A 25,710-nucleotide genomic window follows, 5' to 3' on the forward strand; every position below is an offset into this window, starting at 1 on the left:
AACGGAAGATTTCGGTTGATAATGATCGATACAGGTCGATAACTGTTGGCAATGATCGATGATTATCGAGTATTGCGTTAGTGAGATCGGGGTTAATTGTTTGTTATAATATTCTTGTGGAATGTAAAGGAAATGGAATGGAATTGTGGAGATGTATAAATGAAATGAAAATAGGAAATGGAAGATGTATAAATAAAATTGAATTAAATGTATAAATGTATGTGTGAAATTGGAATGTGAAATAGGTAATATATAAATGAAATTAAAATATGAAATACATAAATATATAAATGAAATTAAAATATGGAATACATAAATATATAAATGAAATTAAAATATGAAATACGTAAATATATAAATGAAATTAAAATACGAAATAGAAAATAAATCAAATGAAACTATTAAATAAAAAATGCTTCTTTCAACTGTATCGTTATTCGCTTCTTATAAAACAATGCGATTGCATAAACATTTGTGTGTCTATGAAAATATTGCGACGGTTTGAATAAAGATTCTTTTCCTTCTAACTCGAAGCGAAAAGCTCGCGGAAGAGTTCGAAATATTCGAAAATACGGTTCTACTTATAATTGAACGACGAAACGAACAACCCCCATTCAACCCCCGGGCAGTTTATTGTCCGCGCGCGTCGCGTGTATCATCCTGAGCATGAATCTGTCCGATAAGAGCTCTTAACGTGTAATATCCAGCGATAGATAGGACATCTTCTGAGAATAATTTTGATAGCAGCCCACGGGGACAGATCCGATACCGATCTCCATTAAAGGATAGGATCGATTCGAACGATACCGTGGAAACTATCGTCTATGAAGGCCGGAAATAAGAATAAAATCTCGGTTCAGCTCGGCTAAAGACGAAACACCAAACCTATTTCGAATATGAATATTCCAATCGCATTGACAAACTGCCTCGAATGTCAATGGGTACAGTGAAAAAATAAATGCAGAAGCTACTAAGCAATTTTGATAAATTCTAGCAAATATGAATTAGAAGCCATTAAGTATACGTTTCAAGGAACTTAATAATAATCTCACATAGTAAAACTATAAAATTGAATATTTAATACTATAATTTATAGTACGCATCAATTTGAGAAATATTGAAATATAGCTTTAAAATGTTCAAATATATTCCAGTGAAAAACTCTCGAGTGCAAAGGGTTGACTTTGAGAGAAATCGAACGATTAACTTGATTCGAAAGATTGTTAAATATTCAAATACCTGAAATATAATCGAAACACATCAGTTTATATCAGGTAAATCAAAAAATTAGTTTTAAAAGGAACCATAACGCTCGTAACTAACGAAATAACATGAAAAAGTAAATTATTAGCTACATAAATAACTTCGCGTGGAATGATGCACGTTCTAACTCCAACGATTTAATCAAAACTTATTGCAAATAGGCACGACTGTCGCAAAACAGGAATCCAATCCCGGTCAATTTAAACCCACTGTCACTCAGCTTTATGAAACTAACAATATAAAAAAGAAGAGATACGTATACATCGCAAGGTATTTATGTTATCGGCCCATCCGCGCACGCAACAGAAAAAATCTAATCTAAAAATCTCGTTCAATCCGGTTTAATTTAAACAAATCGCCGGCCGAAGGAAACGCGAAAAAATCAACCCCAAAATTTGTACGACAACCGTAGTACCTTGCACCGCCCCACGTCGAGGGAATGAAACAGCAACCCTTAAATAGGGGAAGTCGAATCCACGGATTCTATTACCGCCGACTCTCATTTTGATCCGGGAGACTCGAGAGCAGCCGGGAGATCCCCGATTTCTTCAATTTCCTAGCCACCCCCGCTGTAAGGGGCGCAGCCCTTAACGATCGCGAGAACGACATCCGGCCCGTTATCATTTTTGCAACAAGTGGCGCTCGGTGGACAGGGATTGAAAAGACTCCGAAAATAACTGCTGGAAACTGATTATATATCGGTCTCGAAACATTTATACAGCATTGAAATAGTTAGTGTTATCGGTGGTCTGATCATTGTGCAAATTGAAATGTGTAAGAATATAATTAGAAACGTGGAACTATGAGAATGGTTTTTGCTGATGGATCTTATGAGCATTGTGCTAGAAATATTAAATATTATAGTATTTAATTAATAGTAATATTTAATACTATAATATTGTGATATTTAAGTAATATTTAATATTATAGTATTTAATTAATAGTAATATTTAATATTATAGTATTTAATTAATAGTAATATTTAATATTATAGTATTTAATTAATAGTAATATTTAATATTATAGTATTTAATTAATAGTAATATTTAATATTATAGTATTTAATTAATAGTAATATTTAATATTATAATACTATAATATTTAAGTAATATTAAACATTGTAACATTCAATATTACAATATAACAAAATATTATATTTAATAACTCATTTAATAACTAAAACGATATATTATGAAATTAAGTGTAATAATACAACACACCATGTCATTTGCCATTAAACAAACTATTAAACACAATAAAACAGTACATAACAATATTAAATAAATACTAACTCAGACAACTATCAACCACCGTCATTTAAGAAACACAAGTACTCCACATAATAACTGCCAATCTTCCAAAGAATAAATATTCTCCCGTTTAGAATGAAAAGTAAATCTTCCGAAGCACAAATATAAATCAAACGATCGAACCGAAAGCGGATCAAGACCTGATCGATGGTATGTATCGGGTCTAGCACTTTCAACCCTTGGAGCTTCCAACTCGTCCCCTTTCGAAACGATCAAAGTGATCCTCCGAAAGGGTTGCATGGGGTTGGATCGCGTGAATCAAGGGGAAACTCCATGGGGAACGAACCGGTACCAGAAATCTTTACGATTATTCCGCCCCAGCGCTAGGGGACACAACGAAGGAGCTTGCGAAATTTCCGCGTTCTTTTCCGGAATGGCGCGATTTCATCCCCCTCTTCGAGGGATGAAGGACGCCAACCGCCAGGAAACGAGAGGAATCTGCCTGGTTACTCGATATCCGCGGCGCTCTGTAATCGTCGTGGGAAAGTTCTTTCTGCGTTCGGCTGGGACGCGAGCGTTCTTTCGCAACTCGAGGCTTATCATCAACATGGCGTCCCGCGAGCTGAGAATCTGTCAACCATTTTCAACTGAACTTCGGTAGAGATGCAGGGCAGTGGATGTAAAGTATGCGCGAAATTCGGAAATCTGGTGACTGGCCGTTTTGGGGGAAATTCTGGGGTATCTAGAGAATTGTTAAATAGTTGGTGATCATTATTTCGTATTATTACATAGAACATTTGGGAATTTGATCGTTTGAAACTCCGAAAATTTGAGGATCTGAAAGATTGGAAGTTTAGAAGTTCGATAACGTTACATCGCAACGTTTAAACAGCCGGAATTATAATAAACAGACCAGTAAAGGAGTAACGAACGAGTAACAGCTATTAAACACAAATAATTCCGCGATATTACGTAGGATCCATATTAACATCCTCGCAGAACCAGGATTAAAACATTTCAATAACCGCGCGATATTTCATTGAGAGCAGTTAATAAACTTGCTCCGATTAACAACGAGACTACGGAACATTATGCTCAAACTATTAAACAGAAGTTTCCGTAATTTCAGTTACCAGTTCCGCTCCGGCCGCAATCTACACCCGCCATCTTGGAACTCGCGATGACGCCCGACAAGATGGCGTCCGACCTAACCTGAATATCTGTTATAGAGAAACTTCAGGGAAAGAGGATAGAATCTTTGAAAAATAAGGGGAAAGCGGCACGCGATTCGAAAAAAGGATCATTCTGGCTTCGTTTCCGGCCGGTCAGCACCGGAAATCGACCTCGCATCGCGGGAAAACCCCGACTCGAATTCAGTCAGCCATGAACTGCTGCTTCGACGGTTCTATTTCGATCTCCTCTACGCCGAGGCTCGTGTGGCGGCCGGGAAATGAGGAGAAGGGCGGGAAGGGGTGGCAGGGATGAAAGTTCCTGCGGGATTATCCAATCCTCGTAATTAAGCCGATAACCGGGCTAATTAAAAATTGGAGTGCAATTATCAGACGCTTCAGAAAACGATGTGGGGCGATTATTTTCGGCGGGTAAATAAATTTTTTACACCGTTCGCGAACTGTTTCCCGGTAGAACGGTCGTTGTTCAGATTCGAACGGCCGATTTTTTTCTTTCTCACCGTGCCCCCTCGACGAATGGTCGAAAACTGATAACAGCGTTGACGCTTAATGAAAACCGAATCGTTAATGAGACGTTAATGAGATGCATTCTTATGCAAATTTTCCCTTGTCGCGTAACCTTTGAATGGTACGTTTTTTCAAGTTCTCCGCGCAGTGTATTGTTTCTATAATGAAATACCGAAAGAATGGATATCGCGCGAATGTCTGGCAATATTGACATTCGATTGGTTCGTTAGCGAGAAAAATATTTGAATTAATGAGATTTGCTTTGATTAAAGTCTTCATGCGGGATTTCTGTGTATATCGGAGAACATGTTGAATATTTCACAATTGTTGAATAAAATGAGAACTTTTAATAACAGGATATTTCCTCTTCTTTAAATAAAGCTCGGAAAATGTTGTTTACGGAGATTTTAAACTGCAACTTTTTCGCTCTCTGCATTAATGCTCCCTTTACGATGAAACTTAGAATTTCTGCTGGTAAATTGAAGAATAATTATCTCCATAACGTGTATTGTACCGTTGAGAATGAACGTAATTAAATATCGCATTCTTAATGGATTCTCTTTGAATGATAACTGCAAAAATGATTATTAAATTACATCGTTTGAAGTGGACCTGTTGCTTCGAAATCACGATTGCAGTTGAAACATCGATGAAAAAACGCTTGGTAACTTATTATTGACTTCGGGAAATTCTCAAGCAACCGTCAGTAAATAGAATGCTAATTTTAGTGTCTGCTGTTGACCCTTTGCGGAGGAATCGACATTTTGGCGAGGTCAAATTCTCGTATTTCGAGGACTAATATAATATAATTATATAATACTCTTCTTAACTCTTAACACTCCACATATTTTTGATATGTCAGCAATTCCTACCAATTTTGACAGTAGCCTTACTGAAAATTAACAATGTTATAACATTCCTTCGACCTTTAATTCCCTTCTCAGCACAAACTTTGTATATTTGGAAGATCTAATAATCTTAAGGTAGTTTCCTTAAAATTCATTAAAATATCTAATATTAGAACTGGTGCAATATTTGAACCTCAGAGTTCAAAAGGTTAATAAATTCTGCAAACGGTTAAACAGCTGTTTAGCAGTAATTCAAACAAAATGGCTGAACAACCAGCAGTGAATGAAACATTAATATTAGTATCTGCTACATGTGAATAACAAGTTCCTCGTGTTCTCTAGTAGTACAACCTGTGAACTGTATCTATAAACGTCGACGGAAAGTCACGTGTCTCGAATAACCATTCGGTAGGGACAAGTAACGTTTCACGTGCGGAAATCCGACGGGCCACGTGGTCGTTCACGTGTATCGATTAATCGACATGAATTTCGAAACAGCTCTATATATGTTTTTCCAGTGGTGTCTAGATCATTTTTGGAGCTCCTATTTCAGAATAAATATTTTAACACCAGAACTACCGAGCATTTAATACGATTAATATGCAATTCCTACAAAAATTGTAACAATAAATTTTCAGTTTCTTCAGGCATTCATTACAGTACTCAAATGAAACTATTCATTTTCAAAATCATTTCGAATATTCAGTGCTTCGAAGATATCGATAATTGCTAAACAAAAAAATCGAAACCAATCATTCTGACTGGTACGGTAGTTCTAGTGTTAAAAACTTTTCGTGAAACGAAATGAAATGGTAGTGAAAAATGAGTAGCATCTCTTCTTTACGCGTACTTCTTTGGAAATAAATAATAAATAATAATAACAACGAATGATTGAACAGATGAATTTGACTATGAACTTTGAAGTGTACAAAACCTTCAACGGATGAAGCTAAATTATATATCAATTGCTTAATTAATAGGAAAAGAGAAAAGAGAAACTACGCGTTGATCTCTTGCTGTTCGAGTAATTAAATCATTTGTTCGCGATCTAGTCTTCCAAATATGGACATCTCATTTCGCCGAAATGGTTTCTTTTGTGGTAATCCTGCATATAAATGTGTGATTATTGATTACATTAACGAAAGTTCCCTTAAAATCATCCTGTCGACGACAAATTCTAAAAACGATGCCGGGAACTTTCGAACGCTACTGTATGTGTGTGTGTGTGAGTCGGTTGGGAAGATCGATAAATTCATTATCGCGAGAGCAATTCCTCGGGAATAAAGTTAACCCTTTCAGTACTAAGGTCAACAATAGGTCGGCCACAACAATGTCATCGTTACGTGCCAGCGACGAGCATGATTTCGATGTGCACGATATTCGGTTCTGCTGAGCAGCAGGATTAATTATTTGAAGATATAATAAACCTAGATTTCACGTAGTACAATATTAAAGTCACTGTTTATTAATCAAATAAGAACATTCAGAAAGGAATTATATTTAACGAGATAATATGAACTATAAAGCTTGCTTAGATCTTTTTTGTCGCGGGGTTAATTATTTGAATATACAATCAACCTAAATTGCACGTGATAAAATATTCAAGTCAAGATTTAAATGTACAATAAACTTAGATTTCGCATAATAAAATGTTAAAGTCATTATTTATCAATAAAATAAAAGTATTAAGAAAGGTATTATAATTAGAGATCAAATGAACTGTAAAGCGTGATGCGTAGATTTTCTTTGCTGCGAGATTAATTATTAAATATATAATAAACCTATACTTCACGTAATAAAATATTAAAATCACTATTTACTAATGAAACAAAAATATTAAGAAAAGAACTATAATTAGAGATAAAATGAACTGTAAAGCGTGATGCTTAGATCGTCTTTGTTACAGGATTAATTATTTAAATATAATATACAGTCTTAGTTATAATGACCGCTATAACGACGTTACGATACGGTATTTAATTATGGAAATTTAGGAATGGAAACGAAGAAGTCTAAGGATCGCAGCTAAGATCCAACGTAAGCACTGGATTTAAGACAGACGTATATTAAGAGATCGCTTCCAGTTGGATTAGATCAAATAAGTATTATATTGCTGAGTCTAAGTTAAGTCTAGGATAGATCCAAAAATCCTAATAAGCGCCCACGTTAATTTACCCGATTTTTTAATTCCGATCGTTAACAATCCGCTTTAGACGATCTCATCCGAGACTCCCCGAACAACCCTAAACAACACGAGAAGTCCTCTAATGCAAGGAATCAACGTCCTCCAGACACCGGAATCATTAACCTTCGCACTCCTATATTAAATATAACATTTTTAACACTAAAACTACAAGGCAACCCGAAATCACAGAGGTTAAACTCTCAGATACTCTCAGAGTTTTTATCTAGAAGTCCCAAAAAGTCAATTCAACTGCTAGTTTCATCACTAAACACTATTACGTTAATATACAATTTCCAATAGCAAAAAGAATCGTTCAATCATCAACTAATCACCTCGAAAACACAGTCCAACCAACAAAAATCATCGAAAAGAAACCGTAACGCCTCGAAACGCAGCAAACTCCCCTAACCACCCGAACAACCATCATCTCCAGCGATCATACCAACACGAATCCTTAAAAAAAAAGAAATCCGCATAATTCCTGGTAGCCTCCTCCCGGCCTGTCGAGGGTAGGAGAGGTCGCGGCGGTAGCGCGCAGCGTATTTCCCCCAATTTCGTTAGCGCCTGCCGCGCGCACACCCTCGCAGGGCATCGCGGAACACGCGGAGAGGCGCGCTCGTACCGATACGAAAGGAGGTAGCCAGCGGTGAGGCAACGCGTCGAACAGAGGCGGCCCGCGGCGCACGGCCAGGGAGCGAGACGGAGGATTTTGCAGCGATCATCGACTTGGAGGACGGCGCAGTCGCCCAGGAACCGACTCTCGCCATCGTTCCATCCCGTTCCATCGCTGGCCGCCCCTGTTTCCCGTCCCGTTCGCCGCTGCTGTGCTCCCGGCAGCTCCTCCGCCCCTCCCGCAAGCTTCACCAGCCCCTCACCGCCCCACCGGGGAACTTCTCCACCGCCACGAGCGACGTAGGCAGTGGTAGCAGCAGCAGCACCAGCAGCAGCACCAGCAGCAGCAGCAGCAGTAGCAACAAACCGGCTCCTGTGCGATCCCGCTGGCGCGCCGCAGTGAAACCAGTTAGCTACCCTCTTCTAGGCTAGCTAGCTGCTTTATAGATTTTCGATTAACCGCGGGACCATCAGTGAACAATGGTGCCGGGATCGTTGCACCCTGTCGGCGTGCTCTGAGACCTCAGCAGTCTGAACGGGCTAAGTGAAGTTGCTTAGGGGACAGAGGCTGGAAAGGAAGAGTGTCCAGGTGTCCGGGACTAGAGGACACGGTGTTCGAGATTGATCGATCCGGGGGGGCGAGGGGAGCCTGTGCGTGAACCGAGTGACACCGGAAACGGGTAGCGCATCCGCTGGCTGGAGTCAAGGGGACATGATGGTCGGGCAGTGAGGGCTGGCGCTGACGAGGGAGCCAAGCGAGAGGGAGGGTGTTTCGTCCATGGTGGATGGCGGAGGGATCATCGGAGAGGATGACGCAGCACCGGGTCACACGCAGGACACTGCTGTCCGGGCTGGCGGCGATGCACTTGCTCATGCTGCACTCAGGTAGGCCGAGCTTGGGGCTGAGTCTGAGCGGGAACCGATTATGTCAGAGGGGGTGGCGGAGGAGAGTTCGGGGGAGAGGTTTGAGGATCGTTGTCTGGAACGGTGGGTCTATCGAGTGGCCGTTGGAGGAGAGGGACTACCCTTGCCAGGTTGGGCGCTGTGCTTCGATGGGTAGATGGTGCTCGTGAGTTACAGGATTTGCTTCTATCGTGGGACCGTATGGGGAGTTTTCTTGGGGAACGTGGCTCTGTTGATGGAGATCGGCCTGGATGAGTTTAGGGTTGATGGAATTCTCGAGTGAACAGTGGTGTGAATTTTCTTTGGTTTCGAGTGAGGCTTTAGGTGATATCGATGAACTTTGGATTGTAATTTTGATGGTGGTTTTTATGTATTTTATACGGGAATTCGGTATCTTAGTATTAGCTCAAACTCGAACTCAAACACTCCCCTAGGCTATAGTCTTAGTAGCTCATAGTGCAGTTTAAGAACTGCCTGGGGCTCTGCTCCAGGCACTAGATGCTAATTAAGATATCAGATTAGAAGTTAAACACTCTCTTAGGATGCATTATGGTGACTCATATTGTTGTTTGAGGTGCGCCTCAAACTTCCTTGGAGATTGTTTTAGATTATAATGTAGACATTAGCCTAGATTCTAGTATAGTAAGACCTCGTTGGTCTAATACTAGCTCAAGTGATCTTCAATGGTAACTCGAATTATCTAACTCCACGTGAAAACAGAATCCACTGTCTAAAACAATTGTAATTATGAAAGTGCTCTAAATCATATATTTCTGTTTGTTTGAATTCAGTTTAAAATAATGTGATGTGAAATAATTGATAAAATCATTCTTTCTTCACCACGTGATTTGATGCAGTAAAACTGTAAAATTTGATATTTAACATTGAACTGTACAATACATCGGTGCTTGAAATATTCGAAGCTTTGTTTCTCAATTCACTTGTGATTGCTCTTTAAGTTCATTTCAAAAAAACATCGTCTTGGTCTAGTTAGAAAATATTAAATATTTCTAGGAAAATACTTCTGACTGCAAAGACTTAAATACTGACCTACACCACTTTCATAATTATGAACACAATTGTCTCCTATAAATCTATTCTTCTAATTCCCTGAGAATCTTAATGTTGTCTTGATTAGGTCAATGGTTAAATATTTAAATACTGACCTACACCACTTTCATAATTATGATCACAATTGTCTCCTACAAATCTATTCTTCTAATTCCCTAAGAATTAATGTTAGCTCCCAGACGATTTTCCTGTTACCCAGCAGGCGAAAGACATTTGAATGCCAGGAATCTGCATGATCGACCGAACAAAAGGCAAGGAGTACCAGCGGGCAAACTGAATCCTAGACCATTCTCTGCCGCCTATCTCTAATCGTGTCGTCCCCGTCGATTAAGCTGTTGCCAGTCAGCACAAATAAACAATTAACGGATCTTGATGATCTTCGAGGAACCGAGAACTGCTCGGTCGGTCTGTGATATCCCGTCAGGACGATAAACGAGCGATAATACGTCCGCGAAGCGTCGCGGCGCATTGTTTGAGTGTTCGAGCCGATACCGAACTAATACGACCCACTCGAAACGGACAATTGCCTGGTATTCCGACGTCCATCTGAACATTGTCGTGTGATTTCCTTAACCGTTTTCACTCTAGAGACGTCTATCATCAGTTGCCAACTGATTTGACACAGCAGAATTGTAACGTTTGACATTTAACCCTCTGTAGGCCCATGTAACTTTAAAGTCACGTATTAATATAGTGTCTCACTGTTAAGTAGATTTAACAGAAACAATTGCAAGATTAAAATCTGTATGAATTTATTATTTTGTGTTTATCCAATATTCATAATTGAATTTCCACTTTAGTTAATGAAATCTATTTGGAACTGGCAATCGTTCTATAGTATTCTTGGAGTGATCAAAGTTAAATTAGATTGGATTGAATGTATATGTTGTTTGTATTATTGAAATTTCAATCGGTTTTAATTAATTTATTTGTAATATTTACTAGCTTTACTAGTTTACTGGAAAGAAGGCGACATGACTTTTTAGCTAGGTTAATAATAATCAGTAATAATCTAGGAAAGTTGATACAGAAGAGATAATCACGAATAATTATGTAGAAATTAGTTCGGCGAGGTAAAGTAACTAATTTGATTGAGAGTCACTGATAATTTCACGGGCGAAATCGAAAAATCAAGCGTCAATCATCGTTAATTACCACGGCAGTTAACGCGTTAATGAGATCAACGGCAACCATGTATCATTCCGCGAATTTCCGCCATCATTGCCGATAATTCTGATCTTCAAGAGGAATTTTCTATACGATAAAAATCGTTATTAATATTATGATACCGTTATCGAGCTTAAAAACAGAATCGGGTTCAGCAACAAATTATTTTCTCGACCGATTAAATTTCCCCCGCGATATTTCAATTTTCGAAACGATTTCCCGAAATGATTGAATTTTCGAAACGATTTTCTCCATTATCTAAATTCTCTGCACAATGTTTTCATACTATGAAAGTACATTGCTGTGATGTTCGACAAGATAACAATGACGAGCGAAAAAATTAAAATATAAGAGAAGAAAGAAAAAGAGAGAAGGTAACCTTTGCCAAGGAAACTTTCCTTGGCGAGAGCCAAGCAACCGCGAAAAGAATGAAATAGAACTTAAAAGAAAATGCAATAAATAATATACGAAATATAGAGAAACTAAAGAAAATATAATGAAATCCTGCTTGACAGAAAATAAAGAAGGAAACCTTAGTCAAAGTGAAGTTTTTTCGGCCAAAATCGAGCAACAAGAAGGAAAAACGATAAAATATAAGAAAATATAATGCATCCAACATAAAACATGAGGAAATTAAAATAAATCTAAGAAAATCCTACGTGACAACGATAGAAAGTAAAAGAAAAGGGAAACCTTCGTCAAAATGAATTTTTCTTGGCGAAAATCGAGCAACCAAAAGGAAAAATAATAAAATACAAGAAAATATATTAATCTAACATAAAACATAAGGAAATTAAAAAAAATCTAAGAAAATCCTACGTGGCAACGATAGAAAGTAAAAGAAAAGGGAAACCTTCGTCAAAGTGAAGGTTTCTCGGCGAAAATCGAGCAACCAAAAGGAAAAAAGGATAAAATACACGAAAATATAATAAATGTAATACAGAACACAGGGAAATGAAAATAAATCTAAGAAAATTTCACGCGATGACAGGTGAGAGAATGGAAGAGGAAACAGGAAACCTTAGCCAAGGGGAAGTTTCCGTTCCGAACGTTCCCGTGGCGGGAAACGCGAGAGAATGGTCGGGTAATACGGTAAGCAACGGACATTTAGATAGGATAGGTTTGTCGGTGGGGTAGAAATAGGATTCCTGGGGCGCGGAAGTCCTCGAGGATCTCCCCGTAAAAGGAGATCGATTCCTAGCCGTGAATAAAGCTCTCCTAGGGAAACCGTTCCATCGGTCCCAGCAATTTTTCCTCGTCGATCTCAATTACACCGTTTCGTCTGAGATTCCTGGTCAATATCCAAACACAATGCCCACGGTATCAAAAGTTTCTGATCGATAGAGACGGCCTGACCAATGGAGTTTAATCTCTTAGCACGTTCACGACAGGATCTTCAACCCTTAGCAGTCTCGAGTCAGACTTGACATTCTATTTTATTGTAACCTCTATCTGTTTTAACAATTTTTTCTATATTTGTTTGTAGTATCACAATTGTACCATTTAACCCCTTGCCCTATGATTTATTTCTCAACTGTGATCGATACAATATACTTCGGCATTAACAATTCATTAAAAAATGAGAAAAATTCTGTGCATATTCTAAGCCTATGTGTTCCCTACAATATAATAATTGATTACAGAAGAATAATATTTACTTTGAATTCGAATAGTGTTAGTTTCGAATAGTAATGTAGTGAGTAATAAGATAATACTGATTAAGTATTAATTGGAAATTTGGGAGGAAAACGTATATTATTATTATAATATAAACTGTATAAAATAATAATAAAGTAGATAATGAGAAATTTAGGTAACTATAAGAATAACTCATTATTATTTACTTAGATCTATCAGATTAGATTATTTAAACAATAATAAGGAATTATTCTGATAGTTACTTAAATTCATTATTATTATTATTATTATATAAACTACATGAAATAATAATAAATTTAGGTAACTATGAGAATAAATCAGTATTATTCACTCAGATTTATCAAATTAAATGATTTAAACAGTAATAAGGAATTACTGTTATTATGACGAATGTACAATTGAAATATATCATACATATCATTATGCTAGCGATAAACGTGTTATCCACGCTAACGATGGAAACGAGTTAAATTAAAGTGTCGCTCCGCTTTGGTCCAACCGGGGTAGGATGTCAGCGAGGAATCGCCGGTTTCATTGGAAATTGAGCCAATTAGAGTGCTCGAGCTAACGACTTATCGTAATACGGTTTCGCGGGACTGTCCCCTTTTTTAACCGAACGTGACATCACAACTCGAGCACCGTGCCTCCCCGGACGCACGCTTCTACGCTCGCTACACGTTTCCTTCATTGGGAATGATCCTCTCGAAGCAGTTAACCTGGCGGTCGCGTGTCACGGCCCCGCTTTCGCAGGGGGAAAAAATCGTCTGCGAGCGGATCGTTTGTCACTGTCCGGAGAAAACATCATTAAGCTGAGCCCCCGCTTTATTTCGCGTGCCTTTTTTTTTTTAAAGACTCGTACGTCGGAGTCTCAACTCTTTAACGGTATTCGTCGAGTGTACTTCCGTATGAAAAATTGCCAATTTTTGCGTGGCGACGAGTGTACTCGTCACGAATGATGAAATTTTGCCTGGGGAGAAGTGAACAATTTTTGCGCGATCACGAGTATATTTGTCATGAACGAACGACGGAATTTTGTGCGGTTCGTTTGGCATGTGAGAAGTAAATTTTTGCATGGTGTACTTGTCATGTGAGAAACGAGTAATTTTTGCGTGACGAGTATACTCGTCATGTGAGAACTGAATAATTTTTGCGTGAAGACGAGTATACTCGTCACGAAGAAAATAAAATTACCTGTCGCTATGAACATAAAAATTCCTATAAAGTTGGGATTTCGTTTCAGAATCTTAAATATGCACGTGCAACTGCAAACAAAGGATGACGAGTATACTCGTCCAACACCGTTAAAGGGTTCAATGTCCTTTAGTCGTACAACCTGCAGATACTGCGTTTCTAAACAAATGTAACTGAAAAACTCCACGAAGCTTAATGAAAGTATAATGAAACTACACGCGAAGTTTCAACTAAACATAGTCTGCTGCAAGAAACGCAAAAAGATGCGTATTTTGCACAGAGAAAAAGTTTGTAATTATTTCTCACCGAAAAACCTGAGATTACAACGAGATTAAAAATTCGTAAGTTAAATTTATTTTTCAACTTAGAACACGTGTTCCTGGGGGTTTTTCCAAAATTAAAAGTTACCTTACGTGAAACTGCATCATTACAAAAAGAAAAAGAAAAATTCAACGAAGATAATGGAATAAAAAAAATACAAATTTCCTTATATTATTTATAATTACAAGTAAACATAATTTATAATATATTATTATTTTCCTTATATTATTTGTAATTACAAATGAATATAATTTATAATATATCATTATTTTCCTTGTATTATTTATAATTACAAACAAACATAATTTATAATATATTATTATTTTCCTCATATTACTTGTAATCACAAATAAATATAATTTCTAATATATTATCATTTTCCTTATATTATTTGTAATTACAAATAAACATAATTTCTAACATATTATTAGTTTCCTTACATTATTTATAATTACAAATAAATATAATTTCTAACATATTATTATTTTCCTTATATTATTTGTAATTACAAATAAATATAATTTATAATATATTATTATTTTCCTTATATTTCCCCATTAGCAGAATAATAATTACGTAGGTTTATTTGGTGTCTAGTCACGGTTAATTTTTAACCTAAGCTCGCATTCAACGTATTCATCCGGTTGCTGATTAACCCCAACGTCGCGACAGGTACACATCCAACCCTCGTCCGATTGTCTTTAATTAAATCGAGCGTGTCGGTGTCCGTCACGAGCACGTGCGGACGGCGTCGCGACGTCGAGCGTCTGTGGCTCGACAACTTAGTGGGAAGACACCAATGATGAACGTTCAAACGAACACACAACAGAGGCTGTAGGTTTCGCGAGATGTCTTCTCGTGAACGGTTACCCGAATCAATATTTAATTCGTTAACAGTGATCCATTTAACCATGATAACTACGGCGTCCATATTGAATTTAAACTGATATTTCATTCATTTCCGGTTAACTGACAACAAATTACTCAAATATTCATGCACGCCGTGATAGAGATAATAGAAATTGTAATAGAAATGATGATTGGGATAATAGAGATTGTAATATGAATTATAATTAGGATAACAGAAAATGTAACGGGAATTCTAATAGAAATTATAACAGTTAATGGAAATTGCAATAGAAATTATTGCTAGTATCGCGATAGAAATAACAGATAATAATCGAAATTATAATAGGAATTCATATTCTGAGAATTAATATTTCACAACAAATTTCACAGCTATTGGTAATCAAGCTTCAATTATATCATTATATTATATATTCAATAGAATTATAAGAAGCAATGAAATCTCTCAATAATATTCCTGATAGTAATAACATTAATAATTATAAACTAGAATAATTAGATAGAATTGCAATAGAAATAATAGAAATAATAATCGAAATTATAGGAATTCATATTCTGAGAATTAATATTTGACAACAAATTTCACAGCTATTGCTAATCAAGCTCCAATTATATCATAATATTCTATATTCAATAGAATTATAAGAATAATATTCCTAATAATAATAATAACATTAATACGACGACCAACGTCGATGTACATCGATGTTCAAGAACAACCGATTCAAAAGGAAGAACCAACCGTTTCCACGATGATAAAACAAATTAACGATTGCCTCGGACGTTTGCGCCGTTCCGAAAATAGATCGAAACATTTTTTTTTTTTCAGTCTCGATGCCCCGATATCGGCTATCGCAGAAGCCCGCGGATATTTCTCCTCTTTTTTCCCCTCACGACCGATTCGTAATTGATTGCGAAAGGTTCTGGTTTCGCAATTCCCATGGCTCGTTTTACAAACGTTGGAATTTGATTTTCACCACTCCATCTCTCTCTCTCTTCCTCTCTTTTCATTTTTCTCTTGGATCGTGTTGCGAGATGGAAGGAAATGTTTCCTTTTTTTTTCTTCCATTTCGAACGCGACAGAAACAAAACCGTCAAAAAATGCAACGAAACGACGGTAGGTTGACCCATATACGACATCGCGCCAAGATGTCGGCCCGAGAAGACGCCGTCGAAACCGATCGATGTATTTTTATAGACGATCCCTCCGATCGGAAGATTATTTTTCATCTCTTTCCTTCCTTCAGCTAAATTTTTTAGTGTTTCCTTGGAATTTATATGGATGTCTGACGATTCTGTGATGAGATAATGGTATTCCTTCTGTTTCCTTTTTTCTTTTCACACTAACGAATTCTTTGGGCGCAAATTTAACTTTTATGATAGGAGAATTATTTTCTTTTCGTTTCTTTCTATACGTTTTTTTTTAGGTAAGTCTAAATTTTTGTGTTTTTGAAATTTAAATTTAGGTTAGATTGGATTTAGATTATATTTTATTGGAATTTTTTATGATTCTATGGTGAGGAATTGTGTTCCTTTACTTTTCAATACGGTTTTTTCATATTAACTTTACATTTCTGTGTATTCTACTGGAATCTAACTGTTTAATGATTCTACGGTCGGAATATTATTTTTCATTGAGTTTTTAAAGCTAATACCAGAATTTTATATATTCTATTTTAATCTAATTGTGAGTTTCGAAGTGTCCAACGAAGTTGGGTTTCGAAACAGCTTCTGACTGAACATTCTCTCTGCAATTATCTGGTTCGTGGGAAAATAATGTCGGTTATCGATCGAGCTAAAATTATTTCTTATTAATAGTTGAGTAAAAAGTTAGAGTCACGTGGCGAGACGAAATGTGATATACACTGTTCAACGGGAATTTTGAATTTTGAATCTAAACGTTTCATTTCAAACGAAAAGATAAGAAAGCAACTATTTTAAAAAATGTATTGGTTCATGATTCTAATTACTTATTAAAATATACGAATTTCTTATCTACACATTCGATAGACATAGATCAAACACTGTGTCACTATTATCTACATTTCTCCTCAAAATAATTATTTTTCAAATAAATTATTTTATAAATAATACTTACTACATTTACACTAGACTACCAATTAAGAATCATTTAATATTATCATACTCTTATACGTGCCCATAATTATAAAAATGATCTAAGTCTCATATTCTTTGTTTGTTTTAATTTAGTTTAAAATAATGCGATGTAAACTGATATACTTTTTAAACTTTGACTTAAACCACGTTGATAATCATAGACACATATCAAACCTATTATCATTTCAACATCTCCCATTGCAATGTAAATACTAATGTCTACGCTTCAATCGTTCGAACGCAACAAAGGAAACGAAGCATTCGTTATCTCTATAAACAATTATCTCTACAACGGAATGTTTTTTCTTCCACCGCAGGACGCAGGCGGGTTAATTGCAAAATAAATCTGACGAGCACGGTCGGAAAGAAAATCGTATAACAACGGCTTAAACAGATAAAACGTTAAAATTTATTCGCGTTACCTGTCCAACCGATGCAATGCGCGCGCGTACTTCCGAGCCACGCAATATTAACTTATCAACTCGTTTATGGCGAGCAGGGGATCAACTAAACACGAACCACCCGAATTCGTAACAACAAGCAGTGCCGGTCGAGGATGGAACTTAATTAAAGCCACTCGGAAGAGAGAGAGAGAGAGGGAGAGAGAGAGGGAGGGAGGGAGAGAGAGAGAGAGAGAGAGAGAGAGAGAGAGAGAGAGAGAGAGAGAGAGAGAGAGAGAGAGAGAGAGAGAGAAGACAAAAAAACTGCGACCGTGGTTAATGCGTTGGATGCGTGGCAAATAACCGCGACCTAATGGGGGGAAAGAGAAAGGGTAAAAAGCGCAGCAATCGAATGCACGGTGATTCATAAATATATCAGTACTTTAGCCGGTGAATTTACATATGAAACTAAGTGAAACGCTTCCTATGAATTTGTACCTTGATTTTCGAGTGGTGTATCTTTTCAAAGACAATTTTCGAAATTATTATCATTACGTTCGCGTTCCATTTAAATGCAAGAGTTGCAATATATTGCTAATGGTGTACGATTGTGAAATATAATTACTGATTTCAATTATTATATGTTACTTTACACGTTGAATGTATTACTTAAGAAACGTATTATTTGAGAGATGATAATACAAGAACAGAATAACAACAATAATAACACTTCGAAAATTAATGTTACACGTGTCAAATAAAATATTCCTCATTTTCACATGCAAATATCAAACAATCAAATACAATATACACTTAAGAAATACACTAACTAACAATACTAACACAAATAGCAATAACAACACTTCTAAAATTAAACCTACATAATATCCAACCGTATAAAACACTACATACCATCGCATATACATAGATTCCTCCAAAAATAACGGACACCCCTTATGAATCACCCTGTACAACAGGGATTTCCTCGTCACGGGTTTCAACCCCCGCCACCGTCGCTAAGCGCGCGGAAAGACCGCGAATATCGCATTTGTAATTTCCCCTCGTTGAATCAAGCCCACCCCCGCAACCCCCCTCAACCCTCAACCGCCTTCTTGTTCGGTAGAGAGAGGTTCGATGCGATGGGATCGATATCGAATTGAGAATCGCTGATATTCGAAGCGGACGCGTATCGATGAACAGAAATTCGCTAATTCCGTGCCGCTGACGACGATACAATTTAATTGTTCCTCATCGTTCCCAATAGCTTTCATCCCCCTCCCCTTCCCCCGGCCCCACCCCCGTGTCTTGCGACGGCGGGGCGAACGGACGAATGGAATTCCCAGGGAAAAGCGCGATTTACCATCGCCGAGCGGTTGCGATTTACTGATTACGCGCTGCGGGGTACGAGCTTGGATAATTTTGAGAGGCTTAAGACGTAAGAGGATTCCGCGGCGTTGATCGTGCGCGTCTGCCGCGGACATTCGATTCGGCTCGATTTCGGCTGGCTCGGCTCGGCTCGGCTCGGCTCGGCTCGGCTTAATCTGGTTCTTTCGACTCACGGCTCGGCCCAATTTGCTTTTCGGTTTAATTCGGATGTGCCGGTTGGAACACCGTTCGAGCTATGGGACGGTGTTGTAATTAGAATGCAGTGGTTAATATGTTGTGGGATATGTTAATACCAGTATTAACTATTGGTATGTAAACTGTATGAGGAGTGGGAGTTTATTAGTTGGGAAGAGTTTGTTAATTTTTTGGTTTGCACTGAGGTCAGTGTCAAAATTAGTGCGTGGTATAGTAAATAATAATATACTGATTCTGTAATAATAATGGTAATATTAATTATGTATTACTTATACTTGGATTGATGAATATTAATTGCATACGAGTAAATTAGTAAATTCAACAGTGAAGAAGTTTTTAAGCGTTTAGAAACTATGTAGTTCACTGTGTTTTACTATAAAATTTATTTGCATCGCTTGGCAATACTGGAGAAAAGATTTAAAAAATTAGGGAGAAAATTTAGAAGCTATAGAAATATAATAACAATAATCCCTAACTTGATATAGAAATTATGTTTAATTGTTTAACAAACTATTTCCTATAAGACTGTGCAAAACGATGGTAAACTTTATAGTTTGCCAGTGAATGATACTGATATCCACAGTCCAACCTGTTCCGTATCCCGACTCCATGAAAGGAAAACCGCGCAAAATAAAAATAGCAAATGGAAGGGTCCAGTGTATGGTCAGACAGGCCACTGTCAATGGTCCTCTATCGAGAGAGTATTACACCCGGCGAGAAAAAAGCAAAGTTTCTCGAGAAGCGTACAATGAAAAGTAGAACGACTCCGGTGTATAGTTGGACATCCACTGAAGCCACGTTACGAAGTTACGAATACGAAGTAGAATGAGTCCGAATGCAGTGAAGCATGCTTAAATTGCCGCTCCTTATACCCTTTAAAAGCATTGTTGCACGGAACGAAAACCGTTTTACGCAAGTTCCGTTCGTGAACATTGAAACAAGTAGAACTAACTTACCATTTTCCGGGCATACTTCGTCAAGAGCGTGCCGTGCTTCCTTCCAACGAATGCTTTACCTCTGCGTCGTTGATTAATGCGACCAGAACCATTTCCTGAGAATCAAAAGGAAAAACCTGTTAACGTAGATTATTCAAGTAGAACAACTCGTTCACTGATCAGACGAAGCTTACCTTGGCCAAATAGAATAACAGCATCTAGTCGAACAGCTTTTCGAAATGGAAGAGATACTGTAAAAATGAAAGAAAAGATTAGAAAAGTATAAAAAGAGAAAATACATTAGCTGTCAATGCCGCGGTTTCCAACCTGAGAGGCGCCAGAATTTTTAATAAAAGATTAATGTTCATACCATATCTACAAATAAATAAACATATCGTACTAGTATAGATTCAGTGAAGTAATGTTTACTTTGTGATAAAGTTATTTAAAACGTGTCTATATTACTATATCTATTAAGAGATGGGGAGGCGCGGAAAAAGAATTTTTTTTAGAGAGGCGTAGCAGCATAAAGGTTGGAAACCGCTGTGTTAATGAGTCACTTACATGAGCAATCAGGTGAATAATTAGGCCGTAACTGTTGGGGTATACGTAGAGAAAGGAAACTCGTGTCGAACGGAGCACCACACTGGCAAGTAGATAATACCACCAAACTGTTCAAAATAAAAATAGCACGATTCCTCTAGGTGTCGTGGCCCTTCGTATGACGTCCCTGCAGATACCGCAGCACGTGGTGCTGAATGAGACGGTCCGTATGCAGTGCAACTTCGACCTGGACCAGGAGTTACTGTACTCAGTGAAATGGTACAAAGATGGCCACGAGTTCTATCGTTACGTACCTAGGGACGCGCCCACGGTACAGACGTTCCGCGTGCCCGGGGTCAACGTGAATGTGAGTGTTCCCTGGCAGACGCAGATTGATTCAGTCCCGAGAGTCGATCGTGCTTGGTTTTCAGATTCACAATTCTACGGAGAAATCGGTGGTGCTGAAGTCCGTCAACCTGACTAGCTCGGGGCGGTATCGTTGCGAGGTGTCCGCCGAAGCTCCCGCGTTCCCAACCGTTTCGGGCCACGCAGACATGATGGTAGTAGGTGAGGGCAAACTTCCCGAGTATTTCGAATTCAGCTCTGAAAAATATTTCTCCTGTATTTGGATACCAGTTAGAGGATAAACGAGAGAGAATATGTTGTGTTCTTACAGTACTCCCTGACGAGGGCCCACGAATAACCGGCGGCAGCGCGGGTTACCAAATAGGCGACGTTTTCCGTATGAACTGCACGTCCGCGCCCTCGAAACCCGCCGCCCTATTGACTTGGTTCATCAACGGAGAAACGGTAAGAGCTCGACAATATGCACGCAAATATCTTCCTGGTGGCAACTCTGTTGCATGTTGATTGAGAAGCTCGGGCTTCTATCATCAATTAGCGTTTCAATTAAAACACCGTGAACGCCTTGCGGCTCTTGCGCGCCTGTAGGATCATAACAGTTCCGACGAGATCTTCGAGGTTGGTTTTTTTCATTAATTCCCAAAGTTATCGATGTTCTTCGGGGACTCGACAAATCCTGAAAGAAGTTGGAAGCCTGGAGAAAATCCTGAAAGGTCTTGAAAGCTTGCGAAGGGTTCGGAAAGGGTTTCTGGGAGTCTTGAAAGACTTTACCGTGACTTTGCGTGCACCGCGCAGCTTTGCGTTACACGGACTCTTATCGCCCTTCACCCTTTTAAAAATACCACCGCACAAAGGGAAGGACGCGCGCACGGTCTAAGGGAAACAATTTCCATCTGTTCAGCCAATTGGGACGGTAAACGGCGGATTCAGCGAGGCTCTCGAAAATAGGGCGGACAAAGGTCGCCGGGCTAAAAAGGGTTGGCGCGCAACAAAGTGTGCCGTAATCGCGTTTCAGCCGACAGTCAAACAACTGACCGCGAACTGGTTCGCTTGACGGCGGGACAATCCCTCCCCTGAGTGAAGGAGCGAGAGTCCCTCTGCCACCGACTATTACGAGTAACAATAGTCGTCTTTCAGGCTGATACCCAGTACCTGACGGGACCGCACATAACCGCGGTGGACGAGAAGGGCCTGGAGACCGCGGTATTGGGCTTGGAGTTCCGTCTCGCCAACAAACACTTCAAGCGGGGCGACATGAAGCTAAAGTGCTTGGCATCTATAGCGAACGTCTACCGGCGGAGCAATGAGGAGAGCGTGGAGGGGGACGAGAGGATCCTGAAAGCCCCTGTAATGGAGAGCCGCGAGACCAGGGCGCAAAGCCACACTCGTAACGATTTAACCAACGGTGAGTTTCCATTAACCGGTGCGCGGCGCGAGGATTCCTTTCTGTTTTCCCTTCTTTCATCCATGCCACCCTAAGGGCCACGACCCTCGGTCTTCTAGAACCTTGGAGCAGCTCACCCCTTTCTCCTTTGAATTCCAGGGAGCCAGTCAGGAACCGCAACGACGCCGACCTGGATGACGATCGTGGTCCCAATCACCTGGATCGTCCTCGTCCGATAATAACGCACTATCCAACGTCGCTTCCTACGAGTGTAAGACAAGCACGCTAGGAGATCTCGTTCCCATCGTATCTAAATACTAACAGTTAAGCCGCGTAACCGTAATTAAATATCATATCGATAAAACATGGTAAGACTGGCTGACGTCCGGCCGCGTCGCCTTGCGTACAAACCATTGGCGGATCCATCAAATCTTCGTTTATCCCCAGCATCCTGCGGACTCTTCGTTTCGCGTAGCTCCTCACCCGGTGGTCTACGCCGTGGCAATGCTCACTGACAAAGCAAAAGCACTTTTTTACAATTTTTACCATGGAGACAACGGGAGAATAGCGAAAGCTCTGCAGCGATTGGAAGACAGAGGGCTACAGTTAAATTAATACGTTCGCTATCAGCGTCACATATTTATGACGGCCGTAATCCTGTATTTTACATAATGAGAATGAAATTAATCCTATGGATATTGTTATTAGGAATTCTGAACTACATTATATTTAGGAACTCAATGACACGTTTCAGTTTCATTTTTCTAATATTTTGTTTAGGAGATTTATTGGATTGAAGAAAATATTATAATTAAGGAGACCATTGAACGTGTTAAGGTGATTGATGGTATTGAACCAATAATGATGAAATAGGAGCAATTCGATGGAGAATGAAAGGGGACATGCTGCAGAGCTTAGACTACATACAGCACTGACACATTATGAGAAAAATGATATACTTCACTGTTTCGTCCTCATTTGTCGATGGGAAATCGATGCTCGTGGATCCGCCATTGCCACTAAACCAAAGTATGTTCTAGGCTCTAAATGTATTCTCGCGTGGAAAAGGAAGGTCTCGTTTCAAACATATCCGTGGGATTAACCGAGAGAGAGAATGAGTGACCTGGAAAAGATAATATGCGAAACGTTAATGAAAAACGAGAAGATACGAGGACGCAGAGAATCGCAGAGGAAGCATGAATCCGTCTCTCCGTGCGTGTCTACGTTAAGTCGTCCGATATACGTTTCAGCAATGAATCGCACAATGTTCTTGTTACTTTATCAGAACACCGTATATACGCGTATTATTTTTTACTAAGATTTTATAAGGGCGGACCTACCATTTCGTGTACCACATTGTTTCCTTCTTAACGATGCCGGATATCGAACGCGTTTACTTAATGATACTCTTATCAGACTTAACACTTAGCAACCACCTGAGAAGAGAAACTATAACTTTTCTCATTAACTTTCATTGAACTTATTTAAGAGATTCCATATTATATCTTACAAAAGCCAGGAAAGTATTTAATTAATTGCAAATATTCTTAATTCAATGCTTATTAAATAAGAAAAAAAATAAACAAAATACACGGCAATGCGTTGTTAAAAGAAACACGGGAAATCTCATTTTGGTTGGCTAAGTGTTAATTACAGCATTCAGTGGTGAATTTCAATAGTAGAACTAAAATGAACCTTATATTGCTTTTTTTTCATTTATCAGTGCCATTTATAAAATCCATAACAATGCGTATGTGTAATGACTAAATTTTAGGTTTCAGTTTTTTAACTGAACTAGTCATTTAATGAAAAACTATAAGAACAATACAAATAACAGTAGTTTTATATTTTAATTATTTATATGGTATACAAAAAATGATGCAATTCTATACGCAAAATGTTCAATTAAAGTTCAATTTAAGTTCAATTAAGAAACTATTATGCAAATCAAGTATGAATAATATTTTAATATCTTGGCTTAGGATTTTGTAGGTCCCAAGTGGCCCATCATTAAATTCGCCACTGACAGCATCATTTAAATACCAACAAATGTTTCGTCTAGCTCCTAATTATTTCAAAACGTAATAACGATATCCGACGCCGAGTTGTATCTCGCGCAAAATAATTTTAATTGCAACAATGAGTCCAATGTCGTTTTCCCCCGGAAGTGACCTGCTTCCATACATAGGAGTCCAAGGAATTGAAAGACATTACCGAGAGAACACTTCCAAACAGGAATTAATGGTTAAGAGTGTTGCATCGTTGTGTCGTCGTTTCGAAGAAAAAAAAAATGAAGAAAAACGAAACGTTCTCGCTTTTCCATTACGCGTCCTCAGTGTATGTTGCTGTGCAAACTTTTTACCATAGGTTAGGCTGCAGCGTTGTCCGGCCTGAAAATGGCGGGAAATTGTTTCATTTGAAACGGATCTTTCTTGTGAAATCGTTAGACGTATTTCTAAACGAGATACTCTCTTGTGTTCAAAGAAATTTAATTTCAACTCAAATTAGACACGTTGTACGATGAAATAATTTATTCGATATTTACGTCTCGATTCTAACCTATGAATTTATTATTGTCTTCCCGCGTCGAACCATGTCACAAGAAAGTTTGTTAATCGTTCGTTGTTGACAATATCATTGCTTATTGCTGGAATTTTATTCGTTGCTTGTTTACACCGTGTTATTACTGTTCCGTACCTGTCCTTTCTTCTTCGAATATACTTTGACCGAGTGTAATCGTATGCGAAGGAAAGAAAACCAACAGAAATCACACACGCAGGAATATTCGTCGACGGTCGAATCGACACTGAAATGAAATCCGTTTCTCGCGTAGGTCTAAATCTCGATATTCGTGTCACGTGACCGTTTTTTGCGAACTTGTAAATATGTACATAATTTTCATCGTTATTAAAATTCACTATTATAATACGTCCCCCCGTCTACTCCTTGACCTTTCACCAATAAATAATTAATTACACGGAACGCTAATAAAAATGGAAAAAATAATTTTCCAAATACGTTCTTCCAAAAAAATATGTCTTACGAACGAAGAGAGGTATTCGAAACTGGCGATGATGAAGTCATCACTATAAGTGATGGATTTGAGTTTTTCGAGGTTTCTTAATACGTATTGTATAACAAAAATTGAAAAAGGCTCGAATCTATTATTTACAGCGATGCCTTTAATGTTCTAACACAGAACAATGACGAGTAAATAGGTAAGTACTTACTTGCAGGGTAGGCGGATTTGGCGGTGTCCTTAATGATTTCGAGGAACTTGACTTTTCAATGATTTTTTGAGATACCAGGAAATTCTACAAATGACCAAATAAACTTTTATCCGGACAAATCCTTCAGTCTCGCATTATTTCG

At 38.4% G+C, this 25,710-nt stretch overlaps 2 protein-coding genes across 5 annotated transcripts in view; one reads left to right on the forward strand and one right to left on the reverse strand.

Annotated features, from left to right (window-relative positions):
* Positions 1–21,029, reverse strand: part of LOC116425562 (protein sidekick) — a 133,499-nt gene extending 112,470 nt beyond the window's left edge. Inside the window, exons 1-4 of one of the 2 annotated variants that reach the window (XM_076364546.1) lie at positions 20,906–21,029; positions 20,613–20,838; positions 20,243–20,299; positions 20,070–20,164 (exon numbers count right to left, since the gene is read on the reverse strand). The gene's annotated coding sequence lies outside the window, so the exon portion shown is untranslated. Of the gene's footprint in view, positions 1–18,444; positions 18,600–20,069; positions 20,165–20,242; positions 20,300–20,612; positions 20,839–20,905 lie in introns of those variants that run through there. The other variant, XM_076364545.1, reaches the window with a different exon arrangement.
* LOC116425403 (uncharacterized) lies at positions 7,892–25,266 on the forward strand. 3 transcript variants are annotated; one of them, XR_012997990.1, is made up of 7 exons: positions 7,892–8,740; positions 20,753–20,958; positions 21,023–21,158; positions 21,268–21,401; positions 22,092–22,359; positions 22,498–22,706; positions 22,786–25,266. XR_012997990.1 is itself a non-coding variant. In XM_076364542.1 (6 exons), the coding sequence occupies exons 1-6, from the start codon at positions 8,641–8,643 to the stop codon at positions 22,575–22,577; spliced, it is 924 nt and encodes a 307-aa protein (XP_076220657.1). In that variant the 5' UTR covers positions 7,892–8,640; the 3' UTR covers positions 22,578–25,266. The 3 variants fall into 3 exon arrangements, 2 of the variants coding, with proteins under 2 accessions (XP_076220657.1, XP_076220658.1); XM_076364542.1 differs by having other exon boundaries at positions 22,498–25,266; XM_076364543.1 differs by lacking the exon at positions 7,892–8,740 and adding an exon at positions 19,001–19,226 and having other exon boundaries at positions 22,498–25,266.
* The last annotated feature ends 444 nt before the right edge of the window (positions 25,267–25,710 follow it).

This window comes from Nomia melanderi, chromosome 2 (genome assembly GCF_051020985.1).
Source record: "Nomia melanderi isolate GNS246 chromosome 2, iyNomMela1, whole genome shotgun sequence".
Lineage (NCBI taxonomy): Eukaryota > Metazoa > Arthropoda > Insecta > Hymenoptera > Halictidae > Nomia > Nomia melanderi.